Source organism: Anoplopoma fimbria, chromosome 1, assembly GCF_027596085.1.
Source record: "Anoplopoma fimbria isolate UVic2021 breed Golden Eagle Sablefish chromosome 1, Afim_UVic_2022, whole genome shotgun sequence".
NCBI classification, from domain to species: Eukaryota; Metazoa; Chordata; class Actinopteri; order Perciformes; family Anoplopomatidae; genus Anoplopoma; species Anoplopoma fimbria.
In genome coordinates this window covers 27111389-27129804 of record NC_072449.1, presented here as the reverse complement: position 1 = coordinate 27129804, position 18416 = coordinate 27111389, and the positions used below count along the sequence as shown (strand labels likewise).

General features: G+C 44.5%; 1 protein-coding gene across 1 annotated transcript in view; it reads left to right on the top strand.

Annotated features, from left to right (window-relative positions):
- Window positions 1-60: 60 nt before the first annotated feature.
- cdon (cell adhesion associated, oncogene regulated) overlaps window positions 61-18416 on the top strand; it is a 31850-nt gene continuing 13494 nt past the window's right edge. Inside the window, exons 1-7 of the mRNA XM_054601783.1 lie at window positions 61-462; window positions 12711-12849; window positions 14031-14309; window positions 14823-14969; window positions 15309-15452; window positions 15550-15840; window positions 15929-16198. Of these exons, the coding sequence (XP_054457758.1) occupies window positions 12777-12849; window positions 14031-14309; window positions 14823-14969; window positions 15309-15452; window positions 15550-15840; window positions 15929-16198 (1204 nt within the window). The 5' untranslated portion in view covers window positions 61-462; window positions 12711-12776. The remainder of the gene's footprint in view (window positions 463-12710; window positions 12850-14030; window positions 14310-14822; window positions 14970-15308; window positions 15453-15549; window positions 15841-15928; window positions 16199-18416) is intronic.

The window sequence follows — 18416 nt, the reverse complement described above, 5'->3', positions numbered from 1 at the left end:
TGTGTAACCCCTCCTCTCTCTCTCTCCCTCCTCCTCCCTCTCCAGGAGCAGTATGGAGCAGTATGGAGTGTGGGGTTGGGACATTCCTGGTTTGACGACCAGCTTCGCCGCTGCGATGATTTGCTGAGCAACTCGACACTGGCTTCAAAGATGCGTGTGTGGAGGAGGCAGCAGTAGAGAGACGGAGAGAAGTTACAGACAGAGAGACATAGAGACAGACACAGACAGAGAGAGAGTTTACCAAGTCGGGATTTTATCCAAACTCTCCACTACCTTGTCGCACCTTGAAGCCCGGAATCCTGAGCAGTTCTGCGGGGCTGAAAACTCTCTTTTCCTCCACCGGCTGTTTCCAATGTCCCTCCCTTGGCATCGCACTTTGAGCCCGGGTCTAATGGAGGGCCCTGTACGGATTTGCCTTGTGGAGAATGTGTCCTGGTGCTAATTCACCCGACTGCAAGAGAGGTAAGACAGGGGAGAGAGGCTGAGCCCTCCAGGCCAGCTGTGTTTCTTGTGTTTCTCTGGCAATAACAAAAGGAAAAAGGCTGGTTTCATCTGCTTCCTACACACCACCGTGTTTTCTTTACTTTGTATTGTGGTGGAAGTGGAGAGTACATGCTTGTCTGTGTGGCAGGCTACAAATAACACTATTATGTTCATCAAATAGTGTCCACATTATAGACTATATCATAAATAACATTTGTCTCTTATGTTCATTTTACCTTTTGACTATTGACAAATTTTTGAGTGTTGAAATATGATTTTGTAGTTTAACATCCTATAATTTGGGTTTTTGTTGACTTCAGGCTACATCTTTCTTTGAATGTTATCTGCAGACAGAAAAAGAAAAACACAGCATTTTTGTGAAAAAACAAACAAAACATGCTTTCGAATTTGCTAAAACTCACCCAAAACTTTCAGATTATCAATTATTATCCAGCAGTTATCTGTTATCGTTATGCGTTCTGACACAGCTCAGCACACTGTGTTGTCTCTGAGCTGAATGAAACACAAGAAAGGGCATAAATATCTGTTTGGTAAACAGCTCTGGAAGGCAGGGACACTTCACTGAACATCCCAGTTGAAAACAGATGGCCTGCGGCTGCATTTCTGCTTTGAAAGATGAAAGAGAGCTTTTGGGAAATGGCAAATATGTCCCTCCTTTGACAAATTGGTGTCACAGTCATAAAAAGGTGAAAATGGACTTGAGATATGTGAAGCATTACTTTGTTCTAAAGTTATACTTTTACTATGGATCTGCTTTAGGAGCCAGCTTTCTGCCACAGTTACCACTGTACAGAAACTTGGTGGCTTAGACTAATATTTGCAGTTGTGTTCTTTTTTTCCCTTCCTCTCTCCAAAGACAGAGAGGCTTTATTGTTTTAGATAAAACCCCTGAGGGTGTCATAAGTGTTTTGGTAAATCCATGTTGGTGCTCCTATAATTCTGGCAAGTAATCAAATTACTGTGCATAGAAACAAAAGCAAATCTACCTGCCTGCTTGTATGACGCTGTCATTGTTTACGGATTTGGCAAGTGGTTTTTGATTTGGGATTAGTTTAATTCCACAAATGATAAAAGACAGGGGAGGTAAAGGGGAATCTTTAAAACCACTGTGAAGATGCAGATGTGTGTACGTAGTCTGTTCAAGATCATCAAACAGCTTTTGCTTTGTTCTTATTGGCTCAATTTCACACGTTTCTTGAGCGTCTCGCTCTGTATTCAAAGAGGGAGATAAAAAGAAACATTTTTGATGTGTCAAAAAATGCCCTCACTTAACAGCTCAAGACTGAACGTGCAAGTGTGTGCACATGAGCTTATTTTACTCTTGCTGTGTTGTGATCTGCACCGCTGCACCTCAGGAACTTTGAGGATGACAACTCAAAACTTGATAGGTCTTTAATCATAGACAGACTTTAAAACATTTTTTTATTTAAGTGTCTTTTTTAAATGTCAAATAAGTAAAAACAGTTTTGTTTAAGTATATTTTTGTAAATTACATAAAGCACTATACATGCAGATAAATGAAGCCATACATGTTGAGGATTGTAAACATACTATCAATAATAATCCAATATGAGACTTTTGGTCTTACAGAGCCCAAATAAAAAGGATGACAAAGTGGAAGTGATGGTAATGTCGTGGCTGCAGAGACAAGTTCTCTCTTATTTCCCTTTCCCCTGTTCACCCCTATCATCAGAGCTTCACAGGGACTTTTGTTACATAGGGGTGACTCTCAGAAAACATAACACTTAAAAGTTATCGAGAACAAAGTCTTAAATCCCTCTCGAACGCATGACATCGAGTCAGTGGGACACACATGGCTGCTCTTAGATAAAACACTTTTCAAGTTCAAACAGTTGCTTTTGCATTGTTGCGTCGGTGGGGGACAAGAAGACACTTCCGATGCCTTTCAAATCCTTTCAGTGCTCCCCAATATTGGGTGAGCTTTTGACAGGGGCACTGAGAGATTTGCTCTTTGTGTTGAGGCTTGGACACTGACGGCCTTCACTTTAAGGGAGAAATCCTCCCTCACGTTTTGATATTGAGTCTTGATAAAGAGACTGCTTCAGGAGTTTTTCTAGTGAGATGTTGTAATAATCTTTTTCCCGTGGCTGCTTTCCTTCAACCTGCCTTATTCTAACTTAAATCACTCTGTGTTTTCCACTTTTTCCTTGAATACCTTTCAGCCTCGCTGTGACTACTACTGTGCTGCCTGCTTTGCAATCTGGTCGGTTGAGAAATTGATTTGTTTCTTTGTTGCTTGAAATATTTCAACATGGCATCATGTTGTTAGGCAATTTCTTCATAGAAAATACATCAACATAAATCCAAACTACAATACTAATAACTTTTGAGTGTGTTGGTTTTGTTAGGGATTTTCCCCACAATAACTTTGTTTTGATAAAGTGATTGTATCGGACATTGACACAGACTCAGGGTCGTGTTTTTATTTTCAGTTTTTTTTTGTGACTTGTAGGGAAATTAATAAACCATTAGTGGCCCGGCTGTTATCAGACAGACCCGAACAAAGAGCAACTATGCCATTAAGCCAGCTCGAATAATGTTTGAGCCATTAGGGTGCTCTAATGATAAACACATGTTGCTGTAGGAGAACTATGTTAAGTGGGCAATTTGAACGTAAGCAGCATGTGTAATGATGCCAGCCGCTGCTCTCATAATGGCCCTTTTGATTTTTCTGATGCAGTATTATAATCACACAACCGCATAGGCTCCAACAATGACAAATGATTGTTGAATTGTAGCAGATGAGGTAACACTTGGGTTTCCATAGTAAACGGTGAGGTTTTGATAAAGGTAAAACCAGGAAGTGAGGTTTTATATGAGTAAAAATCTTTTAGTTTTAGCATTGAAATGAAGACACTTTGTTTAATATTCATACAATCAGTTGATCAGTCAATTGACAGAATTAATCTACAATACTTTTGATGACTTTGGTCATTTTAGAATTTTTCAGAGTTTATAGAAATAACAAAAAATCGATAACCCAAAGAAATAGTCGACAGATGAAATAATTGTTAGTTGCAGTCCTGCATTCAGCTGTTAAAGAATTTCAGTGATGGTTAAGTGGATGAATGTCTATCGGAGGTCAGTGTGGTGGGAGAGGGTGTGTCTAAATTGGCGGCCAAAGTACATTTTGGGCACCTCCCACATTCTCCCGTTGTCTAGGCCATACAGATCAAGGCCTGGCAGCAAACCTCATTCCTGGCCCTGAAGCGAATTTAAGTGAATTAAAAACCTAAATCACAATGTGGTTTGGTTGTTTATTTGACTTCACACAGTGATCTGTCATATTATTGCTGCAAATGATCAACCTTTGGCTGTGGAATCTGTCCTGAGAGTCATAAAACAGGGGGAAAATCCTAACTTTGAGCAGCCACCGTATGTTTCATCATCATCACAATATTTTGACAGCTGTAATTAAGTCTTACTCAATTTCTTAATCTCTGATGGCTAATCCATTTCAGTTTATTAGTATAATAATGTAGAATTTAGTGGACTGTTGTATGGTAAGCGTTTGACCCGCCAATCAGCTATTCCCAAACTCAAACCTGTCTCGTTTTGAACTCTTGACACATAGCCCTGCTTTTACTCTCATTGCTCAGGGATTGAGTCACACTGCTGTCTTTCTCCCATTTTCTAATGCTGGCCTTTTACTCTGCGAGCTTCGGCTCCCATTCGTCAAGGACAGACCCAGACCTCAGGCCCCATAAGATGGACAGAAGGAAGCTTTGGGCAGCATGCCAAAGAGCCCCCATGTTCAAGGAGCCAGGGGTGCTGATTGACAACACCCAGCAGCCATGAGCAGGGGGTCGATGGGAAAGATGGGCAGGTCAGAGAAAGAGTTTGAGTTCTCATGACTGCTGGGTTGGTGAGTGCACCCTGCAGCTGCAGCGTTAACAAAAAAAAAATTCTTTCCACCCTCGCTAAATTTATTCGAGGGACAAGTTGTGAGTGGAATTGGATAAATTGAAGCAGTGTTGGAGAGGCTGTGAAGGCAAACGCAGTAGCTGAAGGTGTCACCCTTGTTTATATGAAGCTGTCATTAGTAGCACTTCTTATCTGCTCCGAGCTCACACTGTCATTATTTAACAACACAACGCATATGTCTCTCAGTAGGACCCCCTCCCCATTTCTTCCATGTCCCCCTACTCTGACAGATGATCCAAACAGCCCGGCGCTGACTCGCTTTACTATGCAAGCATGTTACTCCAGCAGGTTCATTGATAGGCTGCAAGCTTCCTCCGGTACAACTCCTCTGAAATGTCAAAGGTGAGCTGACTGTAGCCCCATGTATACGCCAGCTTTCAACAGATGGTCGTATTGAGTTTCTAAAAATTCAGAACCTTGAAGGACCTGAAACTGGATAATGACTTTCGAGAGATTTGAGAAATGAAATGAGAAACATCAGGACCTAATTGTTAAGACAAACAAACAGTTTTTGGAGCAGCAGAAACAGATGTTCCAGCCAGCCACCGAAATGCAGCGGGACGAAGCCGTACAGGCTGGAGGTAGGCAGGGAGAGGAGGTCTGCTTCTTCTCTGAAGACGGTTGGTTTTCTGCTAATGTAATGGAAATACAGGCGTCAACTAATTATATATGTATGTATTTACATATATGTCTGTGTTCTCAGCATGATAAGGGAAGCCTTTTTTTAGCCCTACTGTTTGAGGTTTACTTTCTGTAGATGCCTTTTTTAGTATGTGCTCATAGACGTTTGAGGGAGTGCTTTTTGGCTTTTGTAGCTAAGAGATATGTGCCTTTAACATGATGCAGAACTACACGTGTATGAGAGAGAACAAAAAGTTCCCCGGAAGGGTTCGACGTGGCATTTTACACAATACTTGCCTCTCGCCAAAAACAACATATTTGCTCATAATTGTCAAGCAAATACACGGTGAGACCCATTGTTCCCTAGCCTTGTCTCCTGTAGTGTTCTCAGTGATTCCTCAGCCCTCGGGAAGATTTCAGGGAGTGAACTTCTGAACTGGACCCTTGCTGACAGCTCTCACTGCAAAGCATTTCAGAACATTCAAGGGGGATTTTTTTTTTCTTTTTTGCATCCTCAGCGTCTTCCTGTTTGCAAGATTCGTTTCTTTTTCCCTTCCTGAAACTTACCCCACTAAATATGCCTGACTTAGTCCGTCGCTTCGGCGCTGGGCCCCCAAGAGTTAGAGTCTTTCCTTCTTGAAACTGTGAGCAACCACAGCTTTCTATTTCAAATGTTGAACCAATAAGTCACATCTGACATGGGTTTTCTGCGTACCAGAATGTGTGTGCTGTTGAAAAGCCAGCACAGGGATCAGCAAGACTATATTAAGGCAAAACTAGTGGCTGGCACTCCCCTCCGGCTGACAAACAGGCTACTTGTTTGAAGGGCTGTTTTTCTCCCAGATCAGAGTGTCAGGCAGTGTGGGTTCTGCTGCTGCCTGCCTCCGGGCCTGTGGTTGTGGGTGCCATTTTGGGCCTTCCCTGCTCCCAAGATGTAGCCCCTTAGGGAGCAATGGAACCTGTTATTTATAAAAGATATTCAAAGTGAGTGGAGAAAGAATAAAACATATGGTTGGTCCAGCCTTCTGCATTGTTCTGGGTAGATTGCTGCAGATACTCGGGATACTGCAGGATGTACTTCTGCCTTGTGATGAATGAAAACACATCTCTGGGTTAACTTGACTTTCATCATTAAATAAATCACTGGTGCTCTTGAACAGTAGCAAACACACACGGACCTACAAAGAGAATGCACCGAGTTAGTATACGCCATGGTTTCTGTATTATTGCTGTGCTTTGCTGTTGTCATGATGTTGTGTTTCTCTTGGCGGAGAGCACTACGTCATCTGCCAAGAGCTCTACTCACCTTCAAACCCGCAGCAATGAGCAGCCGGGACCCTAAATATGTTGCAGAGGTTTTTACGATTTGACCAAGAGCCAGAAGTGTGTGTGTGTGTGTGTGTGTGTTGATGTAACACCACCAAGTTTGTTTTGTGATCACTCGATTGCCGCACAACAAGCGTGGAGTGTTCCAAGGCGAGACGGATAAACATTTAGACAAACCAAATAAAGCATTTACACGTTCTGTTTGGGACTGCATATTTATCTTTGGGTTCCTCAAACTTGTTCGTGCAGGGGAGCTGATTTGTTTGTTTGGGTTTTTTAAGATATTTGTGGAGTTGGTGAAGAAGACTAATTATATTTTAACCTTTTTACATGTGTTTGTTTTTTAACAAGCAGCTGGCTGTGAAGTTCGGGCGTCGCTTTCAGTCGTATAAATCCTCCCCCCTGTGAATATAGAGCCATCGCTCCATTATATCTGCAGAGTCAATTTATCATTCTGAGAAATGAAAATACTCTGTGTGTACTTTTCTTTCTCACGCCTCTCAAGTGACAAACAAAGAAGAGGCAAACACCCTGAAAGCAACCCAGTTGAGTTGTGTTCCTGGTTTGTTTTTAATACTGACTTTGCAAAAGTTCTTGTTAGTATCTATTTGGACACCCTGTCATTTTGTTTTTGCAGCACATGTTTGAAATTACATTATTTAATATATGTTTTAGTTTGAAAGTGCTTTTGGGCCGCAGCCAGGGACCTATCAGGAGGAGACTGAGCAGAAACTGTTGTCTGCGTCTTCGCCGCTTGTTGCCGTAGAGACACGGCCAGTGATGGAATCCAGGAGAGTTGGGGAGGGACGAGAGACTGAGGGGAGGAGGGGTGGGGGCAGCTGGATCAGATCACTGTATGCCTATAGTTCACAGCCCACACAACAGCCTTTAAAAACACTGATAGTGTCTTGACTCCCCCAGAGAAGGTGGACATTTTCAAGGCTTTTGGCACTTGATCATTTTTTCCCTCCCCTGCATCAACGTGTTTTCCCATCAGCTCTCTAATCAAGGCTGATAATGAGGAATGTGAATCTGTGGCCTCCTCTGCTTCGGTGCCACGGCTGCACAATCCCAGCTCCCCTCTCGCCTGGCGTGATGAATCAGACTCTTGGCACATGTTGGAGATCAGTGCTATAACACACCCCGCAGGCAAGACGGCCTTCTTGTGCATTCCTCCTTTCCATCAGAATTACCTTTTCGTCTGAGCAGACGTTCCCCTGTGGGCTGAAAGGCCTGTGAAATCAGCCGGAAGGGCCCAGAGAGCTCCGACAATGGGGAAGGGTTGTTAGTTACATGCGCTTTGCAAAAGGTCTCGAGGTGGCCTTGTATGGTGGCGATACCCGGGGATCTGTTTCCAGTGTCCGAGGCCGCTATTGAGTTTCGCCCCTGTGGTTAATCCCGCTGTTCAGGACCTTGGGAAACAACCGTACCTCCCCACCCTCCTGTTCCTCCCCCTCACAGATTCCCAGGAAAAACAAGGCAACGCAGAACAATCTCCAATTAAGATGGGTCTTACATACTGTACCATTCAGTCCCCACTCTCTCTCTCAGTCTTTCTACCTCCCCTCCCTTTCTCTCCCCTCTCAGCACTCTGTTTGTGTCCTCGGCCAACAAGCCTCGGGGCAGAATTAGCGCTGTCTCCCAGGTCCCGTCCCTGGCACTTTGGGAGGGTCGGGCTTTGGTGAACGGAGATGTTGGGGGGAGGTGAAGGGGAGGGGTGGGTGTGTGTCCTTGGTAAACAGGGCATTGTGGGATGTGACTGTCTGATCCCCGGGGGCCTCTCCTTTCATTCCTTCTCTCTTCTGATCCCACACCACGGCCCTGTTGTCAGGGCTGCGGCGTCTCCGGGTTCTGGGACCCGCTTGGCCCCGCTGTTACCCTTCACCTCCCGGACTGCTGGTGCTCTGTCCTCCTGCAGACACGCACAGCGAGGCAGCAGTGTCTGACAGCACCCTGTCCTTGGCGATGTATCTCATTTGTCTTCTGCAGTCGCACTCGGTTCATACGATTAGTCGAGGAGACTTGCATTAACTTTTGCAGGATTTCAGGATCAGACGAGGGCAATCCAAAGTCTTCGAATGTGATTTTCTCATTCTTAAACAAAAAGGACCCTCTTCTTTCACTTCTTAATTCCCTTATTCCATTCCAAATCATGTCTCTTTCTTTTTCTCTCTTTCTCTCGTCTTCTTTAGCTCTCTTCTCTTAGTCTGTCCCACTTTTAATAACGTCTCAGTCTTTAATCAGTCAGAGTAAGGCCTTACCAGAGGCCCAGTGTTTCCACTCATTAGTTTTCTCTGTGGCCCCGGGCTGCCACAGTGGGCTCAGCCAGACCAACAGTAGAAGCCCATAATGGTCCCCTAGAGTCTCTTCTCTCGGGAGTCTCTTCCCGAGTTTTTGGGCCGTGCTGAATCTAGCCGGGGTGAATCATCAATCAGTTTTGGCAGACGTGGATGCGAGCTCAGCCATTATCTGTACGTCTATCTCCGAGCCAAATAAAGAGGGAGGAGAAATGAGTCGAGGCTTGGCAACTTTTCACCTCCCAGAGAATGTTTCACCTCTTTTTACCCCCGTCTCCTTTTACCCCTCTCCCGGGGAGCTGTTCTCTCTTTTTTCTCTCTCGTATGCTTCCCCCCCCTATTGCCTCTCATCTTCTTGTTTTGAATTTATCTCCCTTCTCTGGGAGTGTGTGTGTTTCTCTGTCTCTTTCTGTGTGTCCGTCTCCCTCTTTCTCTCTCTGTGGAGCTGAGGAATGTGTGTGCTGCCGATCCTCTGTCCGTGAGATGTGGGGCGAGTGCAGACAGGTTTGGGGTATAGCATGTGAATCATCGCACAGGTCAGATTAGACCATCATACCAGAAACGACTTGCTCTTTCTCATACACCCCACTGCTCCCTCACCCTGAACGACTGCATCTCTAACTCTGAGCTTCATTCAGTTTGTTACAATTCTTTTGTTTTCAAAGACAAACCTTTTTCGATTTATTGGATATATATATATATATATATATATATCTATATATAGATATATATATATATAAACCACTCTTGCCGGTGCAGTCAGGATTGCCCTCTGTTATCCAATCAGTGTTGGAGCTGCTTCATAATGTGTGCTGTTGACTTTTATTCAGCTGTGCAGTCTTGTGAAGCGGATAGGCCAGGCCCCTGCCTCAGTCAGCAGCACCAGTTGTGACCTGTTCCACCCTCCAGGTCTTTGATGCTCCGCTGCGTTGCCTTTGTCCCTGTTTACCCAATATGACAGGGATATGGGCCAGCCCCACATGCAGGCAGATGGGGCTTTAAGTAGTTCCTGCAGAGAAGAGGCCAACAAGAAGTGCAGGTGCTAACCCCCCCCAGAACTTGAACCCCTTTCCCTTCCCTGAGGGCAGCCTGTCAGTGTGTTTATTTTCTCCTGTGTCATCACCAGGGATCCCTCTTGTCCTACCAGGGGATATATGGTTCTATTCCCGTGTCTGAGTTTTGTATTACTCCCAAGATGGATAAATAAAGGTGCTACCTCTCAACAGTACATCTCTACTATGGATTTCTGTGGCAGGGAGCATGATGGATAAACTACAAAAAATATATTAAAAGCTAGGTTACAAAGACTGAAAGAGGGACAGAAGCTGCCTAAGAAGACTGCTGCTGTTTTTTCTCGCTTTCACACACTTAAGCCAGGTGTCAGTCAAACATTTCCCCAAACAGACACGGGTCAACCCCCACAACCCGAAAAAATAGGAACTTTTCCACTTGAACCCAGTGACACTTACCTCATTTATTTTCATAAACTGTCCCTGTGTCTGTATATCAGCTTTCAACAGAGCAAAGTCTGTTTTTTATGCTGGGTGTCTCTTCAATTTATAGCTTTCGATCCCACCTTGAGAATGGCCATGCATCTACAACATAAGTGCAAAAACAGGAGGCTTAGAAAAGATCAGATTTAGAATAGGAGGAGGAAATCTGGTCACATGTTTTTTTTTCATTTTAGTGGTGTAGTCTGGAGTTTTGGGAAGGGAAGCAGTGCAGTGAGGGAGTGGGCCGGCCGCAGAACAACACAGGACCAGAGGAGACGGCTCTCAGGCCGATCAGACTTCATTTGACAGGGATTTCCTCCCTGTCAAAGGGCCGCTCCAGCTTTCTCTGGGCGTCTGCTCAGGAAGAAGCAGGACCTGCATTTCCATGCATTCGGTCCTGCCAGCATCGGGACAACTCTCTGTGATGAGGGACACAAGATATCCTCACGCTATCTGTCGCCACTGAGGCGGCTTCATGGTGGCGGATGTAAGAGGAAAGCCAAACTGATAAGAAGCAGGAATGATGCCCCTGTGTTTCCTCGTTGAGCCAGATCGGTGGGCCAGATAGGCAGCTGTGTGTGTGTTTACACAAGGGCACCCAGTCGGGACTGTAGTGCCCGACTGCTACGCCCACTGGGAGGAAGTAACTGGTTAAAGTAAGAAAAGAAAGAAAGATGGATAACAAAGAGAGGGAGTTACTGGGTCAGCTCCGGTTTCTCATCATACCTGGTGCCAAGGTGAATTCGCTTGGCTGTGCATTTTTTATAGCGCTGTTGTTTTGTAATTATATATCATTATTCCGGCAGAGGGAGAAAGATAGTTTCCAACCATGACATGGGGGCAGTGTGCAAGGCCTGTTGCAACTCGTGGGATGGAGAAACGCTAGCCTGCAAGATGTGGGTTTGATCTGCTCAAATGAGCATGCACATATTAAACTGGAGCCTGAAATGCAGAGCGTATGGCGCATAATGTATTTTTTCTCATTATTATTGAGAAAGCATGATTGTTACCTGTTTTGTTTTCACTGTTTGGAACTGTGTGCAAAAACAGTGAAATGTGTGTGAGGGGAAAAGAAAGAGCTGGAGGTGACCTCTGGGGGCTGGTCCAGGGCCACCAGACACCCGCTGGTCCACCCTCTCTCTTTGCTCCCTGACCTTTAACCTCAGGGTGAGAAGGGGGCGTGAGCCAGGAGCTGGGTGAGTTTATTATTTCCTGCCTCTTCTCTCCTCCTCCTCCTCTCAGGATGCTGAGAGAGAGAGAGAGAGAGAGCATGCATAAAGCTTCTGTGTCTCATTGGAGAAATCATATAGGAATAAACATCAAAGCGCCTCTTACAACTCGTGGGGAAACAGTTAGTCGAATCAATAGAATCTATTTATAATATTTATGATGGTTGATTAAGCGTTCACACTATTTATCAAGCAGAACCTTTACTTGTTCCAGATTGTCACAAAGATTTGTTACTTTTCTCCTTTTTCTGTATTTGTAAATTGACTGTTTTGGGTTTCGAATAAAACAGTCACAATTTGATATGTTCACATTCAAATCCAAGACATTGTGATGGGCATTGTACCATTTCTATAATCAACAGATTAATGGAGATGGAAAATATCGTTCATGCAGACCTACTCAAAACTGTTACCTTCAGGTGTTTCCTAGCCGTACTGCAGCCTTGACAGGTGGCTAAACAAATTGACCTGCAGTGTTGAGCAGATGAAACAATGTTTAGGTTATAGAATGAAGGTTAGAAACCTGTTCAGTTTAACCGATCCCACCCAGACATCATCCTTTTAATTTGACCCACCCCTTCAGCCCAGGTCGGCTCTTCCGCTAACGTCTGCGAGCCACCGAAGCGCCAGTGTGAATATCACAGCTGGACAGCCATTGTTCCTCCGGCCTCAGGCTCACACCCTGGTAACCAACCAGGAACCTGGGATCAAAGCTTGCCCGGATTACGCTTAGAAAAAGGAGGAGGAGGTGCCGCAGTTGGAGGAGGTCGAGTTGAAAAGGATAGAGGAATGCTCCTAATTACGTGCCCTCCAGTGTGTCTGGGCCTGCACTTCAGGCTACAGTGAACCTATGAGGAAGCAACACAGTGTGACAAGAGAGTGATATTAAGAGTGAGGCGACAGTCTCTCCACGGCCACTCCATTAGCGGGAGATCTCAGCGGCCCAGTGGGAGAGAGAGGCAGGGGGGCAAAGAGACTGGACATTCCAGCCTCCGTGGAGACACTGAAGTGGGTGAGAACAGGGGTCAGAGGAGAGGGTGGGAGGTGGAGATCAAGGAGTGTGTAAAGGGGATGTGTCGTGAAGATTAGAAGGATTGTGGTACAGGATTCATTTGGAACCTAATAGATCCCCCCCCCCACACACACACACCTCTCAGATCCACGTCTGAAATCCTTCTCCAGCTTGTTATGTCGTTTACTTCCGTCTCACCTCTTCTTTTGCTCATGCGGATGCTGTCGTGTTTCCATGCAGAGCTCTGGTTTGATGGGTTTCTCCTCTCTTCTGTGTGTTGCAGGTTTGCTGAAAAGACGAAGGCGTGCACGTTGGGCAACACGGCTGCTGGCAGGGGTCAAAGTGCACCATGGACAGTGGCCTAAGGGTCCTCCTGTCCACTGTGCTGTGTCTCAGCCAGTCCCTCCTTATCGGCTGCTCATGTAAGTTGTTGTCCTACTTTCAGCTTAACATGGATGGAAGTGGTGTGATCCCTTAACAAAAAAGCACTTTTTTCTCAAACCCCAAACCATTATGTTTATAGTTACAATGGAGCAACTTATTGAGTAATATGAGGTGTCCCTCATAGCCCAAAGATCACCAACTCTGCATCTTTTAGCAGTTTTTATGCATGTTTTTAGCAGCAATATTGGACTTGCATTCATCAGGTGTCTATAAACATGACTGCGTCTGCTGGATGTTTTGGGTTGTTTTTTTTAAACTTGATGTGGAGTTTTGGTCAAAATAAAATAATTGCAGCTTTAAAGTGATCATTTTTTAAACCTGTTTTTGTCTCATTTAATTAGGAACTTAAATGCAAAATGAAAGACCATAACCATGTCAAGTGAAATTATATAGAAAGAAAATGGCTCCATATTCACACCTTTTTGTTAATAGCATTGAACTGAGGGATAATGTAAATTGTGAAAACAAAACAATCTTCAAATGATGTTCCCTTTAAATATTTCATGTCAAATTTTTGGAGGAATTTTAGTTGGTGCTTGTTATTATCACTTTAGCGGACGTAGTTGTGTATCACAATGTCTGGATATATAATTTCCTCCCAATATGATCCCATTGAAAGACGATAAATGATCATATTGAATTATCCCCCATCCCTACTTGTACCTTGTAAAAATACGGATTTCTACCCAAAGATTTCACTGTTGATGTTGTAAAAGACTTCACAATTCAGGATAAAATGAAACAATCATTTGCAGAAATTCATCATAAATCATGATTTTCATAAATGCACACTCCACCTGGAAATTTGATAACAGAATCAGTGAAACTGGCATACAACCTTAAAACAATGTTACCCGTCTCTCAACTTCAATGTCCTCCTAATTTCACCCGCAGCAATGTAAAGAGTCCTCTCTAGATACATTATTTTTGTAATCCCCATCTACAAAATACTCAATGGCTTCAATATATGTCTCACTTACCTCAAAGCCATGCAGATACTTATAGTTTTATTTGACTGGTAGAAATGTGTCTTTTGGGTTTGCTTTGAGCACCTTCATCATATTGTTCTTGGTGGGGAAAAAACAATTACATATGTTAATTTAGGGTAACCAAGCACCTATAACCAAATGACTGATTGTAAGTTCTGTCTCCTCACCAGCTCAATATCCCTCTTTCCGTTCTGAGCCTGCCTCCTTGGTTCAGAGTCGAGGCTCTGTTGCTCGTCTGCTCTGCTTAGTGAGTCCTCCATCAGCGGTGGTTTCCTGGCGCTTCAGAGGCCATCCCCTGGACCGGGACACCCTGCCTGGCGTGGAGATCCACGAGGGCTCCCTCACCATCTCCTCCCTTAAGCCCAGCCACGTGGGCGTCTATCAGTGTGTGGCACGCTTAGACCATGGGCCGGCCATCGCCAGCCGCCACGCTCGTGTGGCCATAGCAGGTACGGATACAGACAATTACCCTTCTGTGTATACTTCTACTCACTTCAAAGCAGAGGGGTAGAAAAAAAAGAGGAAGTTGCCTTGAGAAAAGGAAGGCCATTTTGTGAGTGTTGAACACTTAGAAAGAATGCCTGTCCTCGGCTGCCTGCTGCTGAGTGGCGGAGGGGAAGGAAGCTGTAGGAGTTTTACTCGGGCACCCTTCCAAATGCCTCTTGACCGGTTTCCTTAATGAGCCTTGGGCTTTCCTGTGTAGTGTGTTATGTTCTTGCCGGGATGCTGCTTGCTGTTGGACACTACACTATGGGGTTGACCCTGATCTGGAACTGTTTTAGACATGAATAGAATCACTCACTGCAACAATAAACAAACCAAGTGATCCAACACAAACCGCTCAACTCAAGTAGCGCTGTTCGCCTTGGTTCTTGACTGTGCTGATACTCAGCTCATGTTAAATGTCCAATGTCCAATGTTCTGCACAGAAAGTGAGAGACTCTTTTTCTCTGTCACTGCAGATATATCAGAATATGAAGATGGCCGACGGCGGTCATTGTCAGTGCAGGAAGGCAGCTCAGTTCTTATAGAGTGTCCTCTACCGCACAGCGTCCCTCCAGCCCTTCCTAGACTAAGAGTACGAGGGGAGCGGATAGAAGTGTCAACAGGTTTGTTTCTTTTTTTAATACATTCCTTGTTGTATTATAAATGTTGATAGTCTATGAGCAGATTTATCAGTTTTTTTTCATAGAATTTCGAAATGACTGATAAATAAATTCATTATTCCATTTGGTTATTTGGTATATAAATGATTTCTCTATTGAATTTCTAGAAAATGTACAAATTTACTATTAATATCCATAAAATCACATGTACCATGATTAAAGAAATCATCCATTGTGTCCCCCCTTTGTTCACCTGCTCATGATGAAGTGCACACACTATATCTTGATATAATGGAAATTCTCTGTGCAATTACTTATGCTGTTTTGTCCTTCTCTTTTCAGATGACTATTTAGTGCTTCCGTCAGGAAACCTCCAGATTATCTCTGTTTCAGACCAGCACCAGGGCATGTATAAATGTGGTGCATTCAACCCTGTTACTGGGGAAACCGTCATGCAGTCTCATGGAACCAAGCTGTCAGTGAAACGTAAGGCTGATGACATTTAATTTAAGAATCAGAGGTTCTCCTATCTCAGCTGTGTTTTCCCTTATTGTCTGCTAACATTCGTCATTTGTTGGTTTAGATTCGGATTCTCCCCCCTCAGTGCGGATAGTTTACCCAACCGCCCCAATGACTGTTTCGGTGCAGCAGTCACAGCCGCTGACGCTGGAGTGCATCGTGTCTGGTAGTCCTGCTCCAGCAGCCAAATGGTTTAAGAACGGTAAGGAGGTCACACCGGGGCCTTCTCACCAACGACAGCACAACAACCTGGCCTTTGTTGCGGTGACCAGGAGTGATAAAGGGAGTTACGCCTGTGCTGCTGAGACCAAGCAGGGGACTGTGACCAGCGCTAACTATACTGTGAATGTTCTTGGTAAGAAAAATACAAGAAAGAGTGTTTGCGGTGTGGGGGTTGTTTGCAGAAGACCCTGTGGTGATGTTAATCTTCCTTTCCTCCACAGAGCCTGTGTCTGTCGCGGAGGGCCTGACCAACCAGCTTGTCTCTCCTGGCTCCTCCACTCGTTTTAGCTGCGTAGCGACAGGAAACCCTTCTCCAAACATCACCTGGCTGTTCAACGCTGACCCCATCACCCCATCGCGCCGCTTTCAGATCTCTGGATCATCTCTTGTTATTACGGACGTGACACCACAGGATGAGGGCTTGTTTCAATGTCTGCTGGACAACGGGATTGGCTCGGCACAGTCATGTGGAATCCTTACGACACAATCAGGTATGTACGAGTCATCTTAAAGTAATCCGTTTCTTGGCTTTAATATGGAGCTATCTCAACTCCGCTTTATTAGTGATAATCCATATTTTAACCGCTGAATGCCTCAAACCCATTAAGTGATTTGAAAAGGCAGGCAACAAATAACAACATGTCGTCTAAGTTTTCAGGGGGTTATTAGTTATTTTCATTGTTGAGCAATCAGTCAAAAATGTTTTTTCAATAAACAATGAATCAGTATGTCTATAAATGTTGGAAAATAGAGAAAGATGCCTCTCACAGCCAAAGGGGACATCTTCTAATTGCCTTTTTCATTTGAGAGAAACCCAAAGAGATGCAGATTACAATTATTTAAAATAAGGGAAAAAATCAACAAATCCTCACATTTGAGTTGCCGGAACCAGAGAATCTTTGGCTTTTTTTGTTTGATATATTAGTTTAACAAAGATCGAAAAATGTCATTCAACCCTACCGTTCCCAACATCAACCTAAACTAGATCCAGTTCTTCATTGCCACTGTAGAGTAAGATCATGACTAGTTCAACAAAATGATTTTGTACGCTGACACTGGAGGCCTCGCAGAGATCAGAGAGTTCACAGATACAAAAGGGAGCATTTTGAGAATCGCCACCTAATTCTAGATTGTTTCAAAAAAAAGAGTTTGGAAAGAGTTAAGGCATCACACCAGGCGGTATCTCTGTGTGCCTGCACATACAGTATCTGCAGGAAGTCCTTGCTCTTTGAGTGTGAGTGTGAGTGTGAGTGTGAGTGTGAGTGTGAGTGTGAGTGTGAGTGTGAGTGTGTGTGTGTGTGTGTGTGTGTGTGTGTGTGTGTGTGTGTGTGTGTGTGTGTGTGTGTGTGTGTGTGTGTGTTTCTGAAGGCTGGTAGGAGAGGCTTAGCCAAGGCCGCCCTCCTCCTGAGCCTTGAACTGAGCTTGAGCGTGAGAGTGAGCTTTGTGCACGCCGTCGGGGATAAGCCCCCGGACACTGGAATGTAAGGAGTAGCCGTAGAGGGTTATGACGAGGACCAGACCACCCAGCTGTCAACATCATACATAACTGCCTTTTATTTATTAACACATCACAACGCTCCCCACCTCCTCCTCCACCACCCAAGCCTCCCCTCTTCTCCCTCCCCAGCCGTTCGCTCTACGCCAAGGCCCCATTCTGGATGACACGGGTGGACTGCAAAGCATTTGCTCCTCATCTACAGACTTCAGGGAGCAGAATGAGATTTAATATCTTTCAGATATATTCAAAATCTGAAACTGATAAGCAGCATACGGCCAGTATAACTGTACCCTGCCTCCTCTGGGGTCAGTTTGCGTTCTGTTGCTTTTCAGGTACCAGGCGCCGGCGCTTATCGACCGCCCTTGCATTCAATGTAAACAGTATCATTGATGTGAGTAGTCTGTTATTATTAGTATCTCATCACAGAGAGCAATCTGAAATATGTTTGGTTGTCTGTTTAGTGTGGTTGTTTCTATCACCATGACTACGCCCCGCTTTCACCCGTTAAGTGGGATGCACCACAGGGGAAATGTGGCGAACTTTTTCTTTCATGCGATTGGCTGTTTCCTCTCAAATGTCAAAGCCAGCAGCCACAACATGGGCTGAAATTCTTATTTGTGATTAATTAATTAATTCTTACCTATATCAATTGAACATTAATTTCCTGCCCTTTTCTGTTTTACAAATCATTGCTCATTGAATATTTTTGGGTTTTGGACTGCTGGTCTGTTAAAATAAGCAATTTGAAGACATAACTGTAGACTTTTTTCACTATTTTCTGACAATTTCTAATCCAAATGATTAACCTATACATTTTCAATGAAAATAATCATTAGTTGCAGCCCTAATCACACCTACCACCTCCTTGCCACATGAGGACAGAGCTAAATTGAGCTCCAGGCAGTCAGTCTTGAATATAAAAAAGAACATTTACTTGTCCTCCATCAAGCCCAGCTCTGTCCAAACTGTGGCTCTCGTCATCGCTGGTAATCCTTCGTGATTTATTATCGCATTTTCTCCCAGGTGTTCATGCCTAATGGACTGACCTTTTTCTGGGAAGGACCTGGCAGCGTATCTTAGTCCAGGTGCAGCAGCACTCACTCCAGATATCACTCCCCTCTATGCGGGTGAGGACGGCGTGGCCTTAATTGCCTCCTCCTGTATCAGTGTGTTGGAGGAGGAGACCCGGCTGTGGCTAAGCTATGAGTCAG